Source organism: Dufourea novaeangliae, unplaced genomic scaffold, assembly GCF_001272555.1.
Source record: "Dufourea novaeangliae isolate 0120121106 unplaced genomic scaffold, ASM127255v1 scaffold78, whole genome shotgun sequence".
NCBI lineage: Eukaryota > Metazoa > Arthropoda > Insecta > Hymenoptera > Halictidae > Dufourea > Dufourea novaeangliae.
This window is the reverse complement of record NW_015373959.1, coordinates 196,606-212,460: the sequence shown is the minus strand read 5'-3', so window position 1 is coordinate 212,460 and position 15,855 is coordinate 196,606. Positions and strand designations below refer to the sequence as shown.

General features: G+C 35.5%; 1 protein-coding gene across 1 annotated transcript; it reads right to left on the bottom strand.

Annotated features, from left to right (window-relative positions):
* Window positions 1-5,542: 5,542 nt before the first annotated feature.
* Window positions 5,543-13,046, bottom strand: LOC107186347. The gene is made up of 7 exons (XM_015574193.1): window positions 13,023-13,046; window positions 10,519-12,624; window positions 9,694-9,809; window positions 9,547-9,649; window positions 8,231-8,464; window positions 6,471-6,947; window positions 5,543-5,563 (listed from the first exon to the last, which is right to left on the bottom strand). The coding sequence occupies exons 1-7, from the start codon at window positions 13,044-13,046 to the stop codon at window positions 5,543-5,545; spliced, it is 3,081 nt and encodes a 1,026-aa protein (XP_015429679.1).
* Between the last annotated feature and the right edge of the window lie 2,809 nt (window positions 13,047-15,855).

The window sequence follows — 15,855 nt, the reverse complement described above, 5'->3', positions numbered from 1 at the left end:
TTATGTGTGTATATAACATTAATTGTACATTTTTTATTGTATTAACTGTTACTGTAAGGTAATGCTTATACTGCCACGTGTATATTAGCCAACGTTTACTTAACTATTTTATAAATACGCAAATATAGGTTATTTTTATTAAACATTTGATAAGATCATTACTAGGCTGCCAATTTTTATGTAAATTCCCATTTTTATAGACCAATTTACAAAAGTAATATATAAACGGAAATTTATAAGTTAATTTGTCATTTAATATGTATTATTTATAGGTTGTTAAAATAAGTTTAAGTAAATTCAGTATCTATTGTCCACTACTCTTTTACAGCTTTTAAAAACTAATGACATTCATTCGACAACGACTGTTAAAAGTAAAGCAAATAGAGGGAAAATCATTTATTTTTTGTTTTGTACTTCGTTCTAAATATAAAAATGATTTCCTGTTTGCAAAAAAGAATGTATAAATGTAATATTTATGGAATTATTAAAATAAGTTTTATAAGCTTACTTTTATTTCTTTTTTAGCACGCCTTATTTAAATAAATCTTTGACCGGACACTGCGATCATGAATGATTATTAAAAGCAGGAATAGTCAGCAATACACAAGAATAGTCATATTCCAAAACACTTGTATCCGATGAACTCTTATGATTAATTTTTTCAAAAACAAGACTAAACTCAAAAATTTGTTCAACATTTTTCATATGAGGTCACTGAATGTAGTAGGAGATAGGAGATAAAAGGAACAAAAATTTGAATTATTGTTTATTAAAAATTCAACATATACATCTTATTATATGTTATTTCCTTAGCAATTTCTGAAAAATTGAGTTTGAATATATTTCAACAGATGAAAATGGCTGCCATTTAAAAGCGTTTTACTCGAAATGTAGTTTTCAAAATCGGTACCAGAAATATTTCAAAGACTTCTGAACCAAGTTGTATCAAAGTTTGTGGTAATATTCTTAAGACTAAAATCTAGTACTTGACGAAGCGAATTTTTGATTCGTGCATTTTTTCTTTTTTTAGTAACAATAGATGTAAAAATTTATGTTGGAAGCTACAAGTTTAAATTCAAACAGCCGCCGTTTTGTAAAATAGTGATATTTTACGCCCAAAGTGTAAAGTGTAAATTCACATTTGTGTGAAACATCGTTGAACTTGTTTCAACGTACGCTATTATATTATTCAAAAAAACAAATTATGGCATTCTATTTAAAAAACATTGCAAACTTGACCTTGAAATCACTACTCTACTTACAGACAAAATTATTTATACCACGTATATTCTGTCTTCCCTTTCATACAAAACAACGTTTTATCAGAAAATTTTTCTGATACCTTCAGCTCCTTACGAGATATTCCACTGTAAAGGCTAATTCACTACGCCGTTTTCCATATTTTCCACGGTAGAAGTAAAATCGTCTGCGACACTTTCTATACGAAACGGTAACTACGGTATCATCGTGCCTTTAATTAAGGTCATGTGCCTGTTCAATGTCGTTCGCCACTATAACGACGTGAAGTGTTTCGTTGCCGCAAGATCCAGCCTTTTCTTTTTTATAGCCGCGATCTTTCGTGGCAACAATGGATCGTATTTTCCCAGAATCTTCCGGTAAAAGTTTTCTCGCACGCCATTGAGAGAACAACGTGCCATCACGAGTTTCGTTTGGAGCAGATGATTACGTATTTTCTACCCATTAGGCAGTCGCGAAATTTACATAATAATTTGTAAACTTGTTACACTTACAATTAGACAGCGGACTATAAACGCTACAAAATCTTAATAGAAACAAGCGTAACGTAGGAAGTTTATCAATATAACGGTCCTTATTTATTCTTGAGAGATGAGTAATTCAGGTCATTGATTGAAGAAATTATTATTATTTGTTACGTTTCCTCGAATTCCCATGATTATAGATATTTTTTTCGTAACTCAGACACAAGGGAAAATTTATATTGCCAATTAAAGGATTCATTAAATTAAATATGAAACACTGATTACATTAACTCAAACGCTGCCGTGGGTTCGGTAACCAGTGTTGTGCATTATTCGAATAAAAGTTCGAATAAATTTATCGAATAAAATTTTGTTCGACTAATCTTCGAGAATAAACGTTGTGAATAAAGCGAATTAATTCGAGAATAACGAGTCATTTGTTGTATTTGAATACATATTTGTTCAGGGAATAAAGGTATCATATATGTCATTAGCACGCATCAGTGACTGGTACACGTGCAATGTGAATGGATGTGTAAGTGTTGTTTATGGAATGAAACGAGGAAGTGTGACGACAGATGCGTAAAGATAGCGAATAATTCCAGGTCGATTACTAAATGATCAGAAATTATACAGGGCTAATTATGAATAAACTTTTATTCGTTATTCGATTTCAGATATTGATTGGTCCAAAGTAATTGCGGGTCACGAATAAAACGACGACGAATAAATCAATATTGTTCGTTATTTTTTTATTCGTTATTCGAAATTTTCAAATATAAAAAAGACGAATTGATTTTTGTTTTCAATTGAATTTCATGAAAATTTGATTCAAGTATTCAAAGTACTTTTCACAAATATTTCATCGGAAATCTTGGTGCAGACATTTCTCTTATGCTACTATGGTTAAGTTACACTATCAGTTATAAATATTAGGACACATGGTCTGTATCAAGAAAATGTGATCTATTGTAAAAATGATGTATTTTAGGCCACATTTATTATTTCATTGTAGAATAAATATTCTCCATCGAGCTTTAATATCCTTTAAACAATATTCCTTTCAGACATTCAGCAATTTCGTAACGCATTATAACATTCATTGCACATTCGGTAAGTGCGTTAATACTCATAAGCGAAAGTGTACCTCGCTCTCGTAACATTTCGGATGACATGTCTGAGAAAGGGGTGGTGCTTAAATCAAATTTACATGAAATTCATTAAACAAAAATCATTCGTGTTTCTGATTCAAAAACTTCGAGTAACGTAAAATATTAATTCATTCGTCATCTTTTTCTTTGTTATTCGAAACAACTTTTTCCCAACGCCGGTGTATACGTGGAAAATATTGTTGCAACACAAAGCTGGCTGTAACTCGAATACAATACAGTATCAGACGTAATGTTTATATGAACATTTTTTTGTCATTTTAGTGTTCTGCATCCATTCCTGCAATACTTCCTACATAGTACGGAGCACCATGTACATGCATAAACTCCGTAGTCTAATCCTATCTAAAAATCGATTCCATTTTCAGTGTGATCGTACATTCGCACCGATTACAAAAACATTCATTCTCAAGGACACTGACCATGAATACGCCATTCTTTTTTTGGTCATTTTAAAAAGTAGTAGCAAGCATTGTTTTATCTTCTGATTTCATATTTCTCTATTTTCGATGGTAGATAATTAGTAATTATTTTTGAAATATTAAAGAAATAGGTAGGTACATACCTGTGGCGTGTTCCATGAATTTAGTTTAGCTATATGTATACATTTATACAATACCACATTGTGCGTCCGTGTCTTTAAGGGGTCTTACCATTGTGAAAACCCTCTTTTTATTTTTTGGGAATTTTTTTTCAGTGAACGAAATTTTCAACATAAATGAAGTGTTGTTTATGTATTAATACACTTATTGAGGGTATAAACAATTTTTTTTTAAACGTTTAATAGTTTCCTTTTATATACACAACGTACTGAAAGTACGAAAAAAAAATTTTTTATACTCTCAGTATGTGTATGTATTAATAAATAGACAACACTTCATTTATGTTGAACATTTCGTTCATTGAAACAAAATTCTCAAAAAGTGACAATTTTTCAGGGCATCACAGTGGTACCACTCATTTAGGGTTAATCTACGAGTTTGTTCGTCTCTAAATTATTTTTTTATTTCCTTAGTGATTTTCGTGACACATCAGAGTATGATAAAATTAGAGAGCACCGTCTCCTCGTAAATTTCAGTCACGAAACCACCGGCGAAGCGTTTGCACTTTTCGATCGACGAGACAACGTGAACCGGAATACGGATCCCCTTTCACCGTATAATCGGGAAAGTCCGAAACATTGTCAATCAGCTGGCACGCCTTGTATACATACTGTATGAACGTGCATCGTCGTCGTAACTGAATACAAATGGCCGATGCTTTTTGGCCGGCTACCAATTATGCGCGATCATCGAAAGTGACGATAAGGGAAAGCCACGAGGTTTCATTTTTTATTTGTTTTTTTTTTCCGGAAGAATGTGTAGTACAGCGATCGAGAAGAGTGAAAAGATTGAATCTGAAATTTTGGGCAGGACACTCAATCAGAAATGAATTGTAATTTTCATACGACAGACAATCCTTTTGGGTAATTGTCTAGGTGGAGGAGACACGGTGAATTCGTAAAAAGTCTTCTGAGTGGCCTAAACAGGCCACATATTTTTGTGTACAGTCGTATGAGTTCAGTTTTGACAAGTTTATTTATTATTATTCATAGAATGATATTTTCTTCTGGGTTCCATACTGTTATCATAAATGGCATTTTTACTCGTATACTGTGGATTTCAGTTTTGTTTTTATTTACCACGGCTTCTTGTAACTTCCATCCACTATGCATTGTGTATGTGTATGTATTTTCTTTTGTTATATTTGTATAATATATTCGTAGTATAAGTAGAAAGTTTTCCTCAAAATTTTCTCAAAGTAGAAAATTTTCTGTCAACATTAAGAGCTCACTGTCTTAATAAGTGAAAGTAAAAAAGTATTCGCTGGCCAATTACTATCGGATCCCCGTGTGCAATAGTTTATTAAAAAGCTTTCTTGAATTAATAAGAAATATTTTGTAATTGCTTTTTTCGCTAAGGAAAAAGTTGTTCCAATCATCCCAGGAACCCCTTATTTCCGGGAGTCGAAGCTATTTTGGGACACCCTGTATATACCTATTATTAATATTAATACTAATGGAACTATTATTAAACGTTTCGTATTAAAACGTATCTTAAGCACTCATCCAGAGGTTGGTTTTGTAATTAGTACTATATCATTTATTTAACACTTTATAATCGGCATTATAAATTGTCATCAATAAATATTCGAATATAATACAATACTAACTAGAAAATTTACACGTTGATTTACTAACAGTCACGCTTACAATTAACTTACGTCTATCATGGTAATAAGAGTCTTAGCTTTTACAAAATATTTACAAAGCACCAGGTGTAAGTACTGTCTCTTAGGGAAATGTAAAAGTAGCGTCATATTTGATAGTGTGTGGTTCATCGTCGTGTAAAATGTAAGTGAAGTAATTACGTGTTATCGAAGACTGTAAGCTCCTTCGTATCTTTTTACAAATCACCTAGTTATTTTACAAGAGACTTAAATGTATCATGGTTACTTACTGGCCATAATAAAGTTCTATATAGGCTTACGTTCGAACTCGGAAATTATTTTGTTTCCTCAGGAATATGTATTGTCAGAGTTGAGAAATTAACAAGTCATTGACGATTGTCAGTGACTGTTTCTAGGGCATCTTGTTACGAATGTATCCCCTTGTCATCGTTTAGCTCGTGAAACCTGCAAATAATACTACGGTAAGTATGATAAAAATTTGCAGCATGCAATATATTATACATATTCTTCTTTAAAATACACAAATGGATTTGGTTCGAACCTACTATTCTTCACGGCAATTATATGACTCGAAATGAAGATTATACATAGTTCAACAGGTATTATATTTTTAAATACCTATTTGTATTCAATGTATTTAAACCTGTCGTATGTTTCTTGTATCTTTCACGTTTCTTAAAAACAAATTATTCAAAAATTTGAAATAGTTATATTCGAAATTTGTTCTTATTTTAAAATTTGAAATAATTATATCCGAAAGGATACAAATGTGAAGTGTAAGTGAGGGGAACAGCAAGGTTATATTTATACGAATATGTAATATACATAAACTATATATGTACATACATATGACAACTATATTGTGCAAGAACAAGGTGTTCAAAATATAAAGGCTTTGAGCTTTAGGAGCCTATAGTAATCATCAAGAGGAGTAAAATTTGTCTCATCAGTATAAATCCTAACATCAATTCTTTCGATGTGAAATTAACTTCCATATTTACAAGCTTCGATATCGTGATTCCCTTCGCGAAACATTGAAACATATATATAAAAGAACACTACTAAAAGTTTGAAAAAAGATTTTTAATACTCTTAATAAATGTATTAATAAATAAACAACACTTCATTTATGTCGAACATTTCGCTCACCGGAAAGAAATGTCCAAAAAATAACAATTTTTCAGGACTTCACAATGGCAAGACCCCTTAAATCAATTTGTAACAATTCTATTCGTATCTGACGTAAACTGAAATGTTTATAAAACGTTGATATGGCGATCTACTAAGCTGAAGTATCTATAAAACGTTAATATGGCGATTAAAGTCTCGACTATCTTCTACGATTTCGTACCTTCGAGTGTCCAGTATAAAGTACCGGACCATTCACGGGGCCATCCACCGGGACCTCCTCCACCGTTTCATCGTCGTTCCCGTCCGAGTTCAACGAAGCAAATTCCTCATGTTCCATGATTCCCCATAGTGGTATGTCCTCCTTCCCAGTGGACGCGACCGCGAGATTATTCACAGCCTGCGGAAGCACTTGGTAGGCTTTCTCGATCGCCTCGAATCCACTCGAATCGTCCTTACTTTCCTGTCCGTCTTTTTCACCCGATTTCATATTCTCCCGTTTCTGTTTCTCAAGATCATTCTTAGGAGACCCCGAGGGCACCGGTTGCGGCGTCACCACGTAAACTTTTTCCTTGTCCACAGGTGATATCGACACAGAGTATCCCTCCCAGGTCACCTTCTCCCCCGTTGCAAGTTCGTTCGTGGTTCCTGAGCTACTGGACATCGATTTCGAGCTCTCTACTCGCACAACATTCAGCGGCTATAAAATGAGAATCGATTACAGTTAAAGAAGTATCTGGTTCACACTAACGACGACATTTTTTGCCCGACTATGGCGAAGCCAAAAGGAGGGTAGTACTTTTCGCGTGTCTGTATGTATGTATGTATTGGTGTTCATCAGTTTCGCTTTACAGACAAAACGGCTGGAGCGATTTTGAGAAATGAAATATCGTTGGACTCGTCTCGACATTGTGGGTGACATAGGATAGGTGACGTCACGAAATGATCAATGTGACGGACGTTAGCAGCTATAATTAATGTCAGACTAAACAAACATTGTTTTCAAACCCCGGCAATATGGGTATTAAATGAAAGCTCTTAGCAAAACGGTCCAAAAATATATATACTAGTATAGTACTTCTATGTACAGGGTGTAAGTTTTTGAAAAGAGAAGCTCCTGGGGTGATTTGAAACAACTTTTTCCTTAGCGAAAAAGTTCTCCGAGGCTTTGTTAATAGTTATTTATGAAAAACCTCAACCACTCAGAGCGGGAGTCTGTCACATTACGTTACATGCGATTCTAATCTAATAGACGTAACGATAAATAATCTACTATTTTCTGATAAACGTAGTCTGCGTGTTTGAAAACCAAACAAAAACATTCCGCTAATGTCAATCATATATTTCTTTTAGTTTGCCTGACGTCATTTAGCCAATAAAAGAGCGCAAATGATATTTTGAACCTACATCGTTTCGCCCGTTTATTAAAGATTGACGGGACAGTTCGTCCCAACGTAACTTTTTACAATTTTCGTTTGGATATATGCCCCTGAACACAACTATTCATTTTTAAAAATAAAATTTATAAAGAAAAGGATTTACACATTAGATGTTCAGGAACTAAATTAAAAAAACGGACTAGAATTGTATGCTCAAGGTTTATAGTTGGACTCTATATTAAACGTTTTAGTTATCTCAGGTATTATAATTTTTTCATTTGTATTTTTTCTGCCATCGAGATCTATTGCCGACATATGATCCCATTTTAAAGTACTAATGGAACTATAATATTATCCCACTTTCAAACTTAACCTGTCCGTTCTTCGTATTTGAGTGTAATCATAGTTCGTGCTATTGTTATTGAGTTCATTGTTAAAAAAAGGAATCCGTCTCGAAAGGGTTACGAAAAGAACGTAGCGGATTACTCGTTAGGTATACCTAATAATAAAGCAAATACAATACTTGAAACGTCATCGTAATAATGCCTATGTAATAAAAAGAATCCGGTAATATAAAAGTTTATAGAGTTCGGCATGAAATTACCGCTTGAACTGCTTCGATGTGGTTGCTCGCGGAACCTTCGTGGTCCACTTCGTTGAAGTTGAATCCGGCCAAGGAATAGGACCTCACGCTTTCATTGCTGTCCTTCGTTTCGCCCGTATGATCCACGGATTCGGTCGTCGTCAAATACTCCGACGGAATTTTCTTCGATGGTAGAAGATACGGGCGTGATGGGCTTGGCAAAATAGTGCTGGCTGGTGTGGGTTTCGAGTATTCCTAAACAAACATTTACACTTTTGTCAGTCGCGTAATACGGAGCGATCAATGACAGAAATCACGTAGCTAAATCTTTTGCGAAAAACGCGAATTTCATTCGATAGAAATACCACTAATTCAACAATACTATTGAAATTGTAAGCAATCTTTGAAATTCGTATACGATTAAACAACTCTAAACGAAAATAGGGCAAACGCACTAATGAATGAACACTTAAGAAATTTTGTAATAATTAGAGTCGAATTTTAAATAATCATAACATTAATAAATGTTTGGTACATGAAAATTACATTTTTTAACATCTACACCTTTTTATAATGTGTAAACTTCAATTTGAAAAATTGGTAGCATAAAATGGTTATACATATATAAATATTGTCTGAAATGAATAAAAATTCTGGAAACATTTTGATCAAACACACATATCTTTAGTAGTGTCGTGGATTATTGGTCAATTTTCTTCGAATGATACATAATGAAAAGCAGCAGTGTATCTAAGAGTGTCATTCTGACCTTTAAACAGTTAATGAGATTGAATTATTGTTTGCCAAGTGTCTCTTCATCCCAGAAGAAATATTGTGTTACTTTTTTTTTATCTTTCATTCGTAATTCGAAACTGTTGATCCAGATAATGAATTTGCCCATTTCTGGTTGTAGCTGGTCGCGTATCAGTAATCATCACGTATTTGTAAGAATCGTTATTGTGGTCACAGTCGCGTTGCGTAATTTTAGTCAACCTCGTCTCTGATCTGACTGTGACGCGACGTCGTGATGAAACAAAACTTTAGAGTAATCGTAACTACACGTACACCCTCTCTGTTCACCACGTGATTAAGAATCCTACTCTCGATTGCTCGAACATATTAGTAGAAACAACATTTAGGCAGAAAAAAATTTATACAAGTACAATTTTGAAGACGAAGACACCAATGTTATATGGATATCCTGTTAACTTTGAAAAATTGTTTTAAATAGTAACATCTTTTATCAGTAAAACCAACATATAAACACCATGATCAAGATGGCATTACTTACTAAATATTACAAAGAGAAGAGATTAAAAGTGCAAGCACGAGCTTACTTGTATCGTCCAGTTGTCGATATTCTTTTGTAGCCTTCGAACATCGATGGAATTGTTCACTTTAGCAGTCCTTGTATCGTTTTCTGCAGCTGTTAATGATGGTCTTACGATTGCTGCAGGTAATCGTTAATGTTCGGATTAGTTGGCGTTGGTACTTTTCTGGGTTGTGTTCTTTCAAGATTATTTTTAATGCTCCAGTCGCCATAGGATTGTTGAAACGGTATCGGTGTGTAATCTGACGTATACGGTATAATCACTTGCACCTGAAATGGTATTTTTTCGTAATGGAAAACACTTATTTACTGCATTCTATGTGTAAAACGTAGATCGCTAATGTTTATGCACATTTGCATGTCGCAGAATATTATAAAAAAGCTCGTGTCAGATAATGTTCTTTCATCTATTAAGGGGGGAGCCTGGTGTAAACAGCTAAAAATGAACGAATTTTTGGCAATTTATTGTGAAGAAAGTATTAAACCAACTACACTTTGAACCTTTGAGAATCATTGCTCCAACATATCTGTTTTTATATTTTCATTAGAAAAAAATAGAGGCTACACTGAATATTAATATAGAAACAGTGAAAAGAAACGGTTAATTTCAACTTTACTTACGCAAAAAGCGAATGACTCTATAGAAACTACATTGTTCGTTTTCTGTTGAATTATATTTTTGTTCCTTTTTTAAAATAAATGTTATATTTATGTCTTCAAACCGATTTTTACGCTATTTTTAGTAAACACAAATTTTTCCATAGGTATGGAATAATTATAAGAATTCATCATAAAACATGGTGACCTTATACAAATTTCGACCAGTGTACTCACAGATATGAAAACATACATGATACTAATATCTTATTTCGTAAGTTAAAATACGTAGCCATATGACAACCATGGGAATAAAAGGGTTAACTCGAGTAACAGAGACTCCAGAGTAAATTTCAACTCTACCAACAAAAATTCAACTTACCTGTTTATTTCGTTTCACGTTCTGCTGCCTCTGAACCGTCTCATTGGTATCCCTCGGATCTGGTCTACCTTGCTGTTCAACGGTCTTACCAGTTTCAGAGGAATTACCCCTTCGAGCAAGATGGTCCAGCAATGCGTTGTCCCTTGAAGACTCGTTCCTCGAGCTCGGTGTATTCGACAACAGACTCGTCCACAGAAATCCCGGTTGTCCGGATGGCAAGATGTACGAGACATCTTGCTGACTCGTGTATCGTGTGGTGATCGTCGACGTTTCAGCGAATCGGGTCTGGTTGTCCTCCGACGAATCCACGATCGATGGTGTCGAAGGTCCAAACACGTGATCGACATTTGGCGTGCTCGACAAAGAGTCAGACACGGTCGTGAACGAGTCATCGGGGAACGTGTGATCGGTTTGAAAATTGTAATTCGTGGTCGGTCTGACCGTATTGGGGTCAGTGACCCCGTACGTGAAACCTGGGGTCCGCCATTTTCCGTCGTCACGACCTTCGCTTTTCTTCGTGAGATCTATCAACGGCGACTGTTCAATGTGTATCGAACCATCATTGACCGAAGGGCTACCAGCGGGAGTTGTCTGCACGGTCGCGTGAGAATCTCCGACCACGCTACCGCTAGGAGACAGATCCTCTGCGTACTGGTAATTTAAATTTTCCGCGTCTTCACCGTCGTAACCGGCGCTCCCGAAGCTGGGCGGATTTGCATCCGGGGGTAAGTAATTTAAACCAGTATTCTGTCCCGAGCTCGGGTCAAACGGTGCACGGTAGCCATTTTGATCGGTATACTCATGATTTTTGATATTCGAAACTGCTCCGAAACCGGTGACGGTATTCTGATTGTCTTGCACCGGGTGGTTTAGCGGTCTGTCGTGGTCATGCTTCAAAAGGGAGGGATCCTGATACTCCTGATCGATATACGGCCCAGAAATTGGCGGCTGGTCATCAGGGATTGAATCACCAAACGATCCTTTATGATCCTTAATCTTTGTGTCGCCCTCGGTTTCATAATTCTGCGGTGCGTTACTCGCTTGTCCTTGATTTATTTGGGTCCCGCTGGACGTTAGATCGTGGTTATTACCGATATTCAAGTGCTGGTGACCGATTCCAGCGGTTAATCCCCCGGTCACGGTCGGTGTCAGAGGTAAAGGCGGCGGTTCGAGACCGAGGTTCTCTATGTGATGATTCTGAGCTGGCTGACCGAACGGTTCCGCTTTGTAGAGCGGAGCTACCGGGCCAGGAAGTAGCAGCGGATTCGACGACGCGCTGATCACGCTTGGTTGACCGTTGTGTTGCACTTGCGCGTACGAAAAGTCTGGGACTTTGATCTCGTGAGAGGCGGCGTATTGGACATCGTGGCTCGAGTGACTGCTTGGAGGAAGGTGACTGCTCGGAGGAAGGTAACCGTTCGAGGCTTGCGGAGGAGGAAGAAGATAGTTGTCAGAGTGATGTTCACCGGCCTGCATCGGAATCCAAGGGGCTTTGTTGCAAGGATTGCAGGATCTTCCTTTGTTCGGCGGTGGAAGATAGTGTTTTGCGTCCTGCGACGCGGGCGGAGGAGGTTTGTAAATTGGCGCAGGATGACTGGGAGCAGGTCTGAGAGGCTGAACCGGGTGTGTATTGAGAGGAGGTGCGAATACTGGACCGGAATGGCCAGGTGGCGGGCCAAGTGGAGGGTACAAAGGTAGATCGAGCGATGGCCCGGACGGCGGATGCAAAGACGGCTCAGGATGCGAGGCCGCAGAGTGTGAATTGAATGGCGGAAGGTGAGCCTGAGGAGTCGGAGGATAAGACGCTTCGTATTGCGGCGGCGATTTCAACGGTGGGGATGGCGGGGAGCCGTAACCGAAAGGATTCAACCAGTTCATGAATTTCGAAAAGTATCCAGGCGCTTCTGCTGCTTGGGGATTGGCCAGCCTTCCCGTTCGTATTGGATGATGTTTTGGAAGTGGAGGTGGTACGAGATATTGATTCAAAGCGATTCTGCGAGTGCGCCTGACGGAACCTCGCCCACCGAAGGGCAATCCTCCTCGATCATTTTTCAAAGCTGACGACGTGCTGCTTATGGCGACCAGCAGCAGTATGACTAATAAAACCTGGAATCAGATATGGAAATTGGTAATCGATTTGGTTTATTTTGTAATTAAAAAGTGAACGTTGTATGTAAAGCTACGTAAACTGTTACACTTTTATCGGAATACTTTTATGTTTTAGAAGCTTTACGTAGGTGTCTCATGGAACTTTAGTGAAATGATACTATCGTGTGCTAATTTAATATTGTGGACGTTTATGTAAATTGCAGACTGCGAATAGTGATGATAAAATTAGGTAAATTAGCTTTTTCCTCTGCTCTTATTTACGTTACCCAGTGTAGTACCCACTCGAGATATTTATATTCGTTATTTGAAAACAGTGGAAATCGAATTTGTGTGCGACACCACGATGAAGATCCTTTTAACAGGACATATCACGCGTTTCTTTAAAAAAAATGTACATTGCAGGTTGAAATCATATTCATTTCTATCGGTTAAAAATGAATAAATGCATTCGAAACGTTAAACTACTACGCGAAACGTGTAAATAGAACGTTGTTAAAAGAAATCCTTTCCTTATTCCTTACTCTTCGTTGTTATTTGAATTTAAAAATTTGCCTAGATCTGTATATATGTATACAGATTTCTGAGAATCTGTTCTAATTGAATATTTTATAAAAAGGTAACTGATATGTTTCAGTAATTTGTGATGCGATAATTACAATAATTATAATTCCCAGCAAGTTTTATGATTTATCGAAAAACATCGCGTGTCTCTCGCAAAAGTCAACAAGTGCGAAAGATGCACGCAGGATAAACCAAAAGCGGGTCACACTTCCTGTGAAGCATACAGAATTGTTTCGTGTTATTCCAGAACCATTCTGTAGTTTCACTTAATTTGGATGATTATACTAATTGTTATACCAAAAGTGACATTGTATTAATTATTTACAAATATGTATTTCTAGTAAATTATCAATTAAATTGTGCAACTAAAAGATGACCTGCTTGTACTATATACAAAAACAAAGTTACGTATAAATATTTTAAACTAACAAATATTTAATAAAGAATTAATATTATTTAATGAATGATATATTTACTAATTATAATTTATATTAGCATAAATTCTGATTAATAGATTTTGAATTACGATGCCTTCAATTGAGAAATCATACACTGTTTATTTATAAAAGCAAAGTCAATTTTTGTTTTATACAATCTTATTTAAAATAAATTAATATTTCACTATTATTTAAAGGTAAATTGATCTTCTATTTTTTTGTAAAGTCACTTCCAAAAATAGTATGTACATTTCTAAATAAACTATGTATACTTTTTTATTCAAATGCATCCTAATCTAAAGTATCAAGGTTTATTCCAATATAAATTACGAGTGTTCATTCCGACCTTTATCATATCAATTAATAAGTGTTTAAAAAGACGACAACCTGATTGTCTCATTGAAATACTCTGCAGCTCTAAAGTTTGGGATCATTGATCATAATCGTAACTTTTAAAAGAATACAACATAATGTATTCTGGCGTTTAATTTTTTTTGGTAATACCGTCATCCTATAATCATAATCTATTACAAATAAACCACTGAAATAAAATAATATATTTGTATACGTTAGACCACTATATATTAATACACTAATGTTTTATTTTTCTTAGCCATTATAAAAAAATATATGAAGTTGGCAATGTCAATATACATATAGGACATTTCATATCTTCCGTCCAGTTAAATATGTGTCATTAACAAAAATATCCTTCCATATAGTCTTCGTGATGGTTAAAATTAATGGAACGTCCTGTCTATTTAAATGGAATAATAATAGAAACATAACAAGAATAGACTTACAGCCCCTTGTAATTCACTCGATTTCGATTACATTTATCGTATGAGGAAGCTTAAAATTCTATTCTATAAAACACCAATGACCTTTATAACATCGAAAAGGAAAATATTACGATCGGCAATTGTACTTTCCTTACAGCTATATTGCGGATATTTATGCAAATTATTAGCTGTAAGCAAAAATAATAGAATTCTACTTTTTGCCAAAACAGTAGCAGAAAGTTGTATAGTATGTATAATTGTCTTGAATAACATGCCACAGTAATTGTTCAATGTCAATCATGATTTTCGACTACAAAACGGCCATTATCTTTCCTTACACCTATAAAACTTTATATGGTAATTGTGCAGTTTAGCGGCTTTTCTCAATTTTAGCTGTAAATATCTTTGAAACTAAACCTAATCGGTGCTAATATGTACAAGAAAAAGTTGTTCAAAATGTTGAGTTCTATAACATATCCAAAGGTCATTGAAATCAGTGTTGAGTATATAATTCTGAATGATTTCTCACGCTTTTTTAAACAAAAATAACACATGTACATTACTTTTTCGACCCCCTCTTGTTGATTTTTTGTTTTAGTGATAAAATGAAGTTATTAGAAAAAACCGCAGTGAAATAATTAAAATTAAGAAAAGTCGCTAAACTGCACGATTACCTTTATATTTTATATTTCATGTTTCATATTTCCGTTTCTATTTTATACTCCATCTATATTCTATTTCTTGACCATTTTACATTCCTCACTAAATCACGCGGTAAACGATCCTGAACTTTTGACCGGCGCGACGGTAGTATCCGTGAAATAATGTCCAATAAATGTATGGGAAACGAAGGAGATCAGCGGCGAAAGGGGAACAAGTACAGCATAAAATCAGGCGCAGTGAAGATTCGCGCGACCAACTATTGCCTACGAGCTTCTCACGGGTCACGGATTCAATGGTTTTCCCGTGGTACTCCACGTGCTATTTTACGTCCGCAGGAAATTATGCAGATGTGTGAGAGAGAACGAGAGTACTCGCGAACCGTCGCAAGAACCGGAACTTCATAAGAAAGTGAACGAACCGTGGCGCGAGGGGGGAGGGGGATGTACAGTCACCTCATATCACTTTTAAACCTACTAACGTCAAACTTAATGCGCGTTACATTTCCGTCAACGGACGAATGTTTACGCAGGTGTAAAAACTTCATTTCGTTTTTTTTTACACTTCTGCGTGAAATAGCTAAATGTAATTTAATCCCTTAACACTAAAACTACCGAAACCGTCAAAATAACGGATATCAGATTTTTTATTTTACAATTACTGAAATTCTAGAAATATTTTCATCGGAATTTATGTTAACCTCTAATTTATTATACACTTTATTTTGTAGTATACTAAGTTATATTGCATTACATATTACACGTATTAATATGTTACACAATTTAACG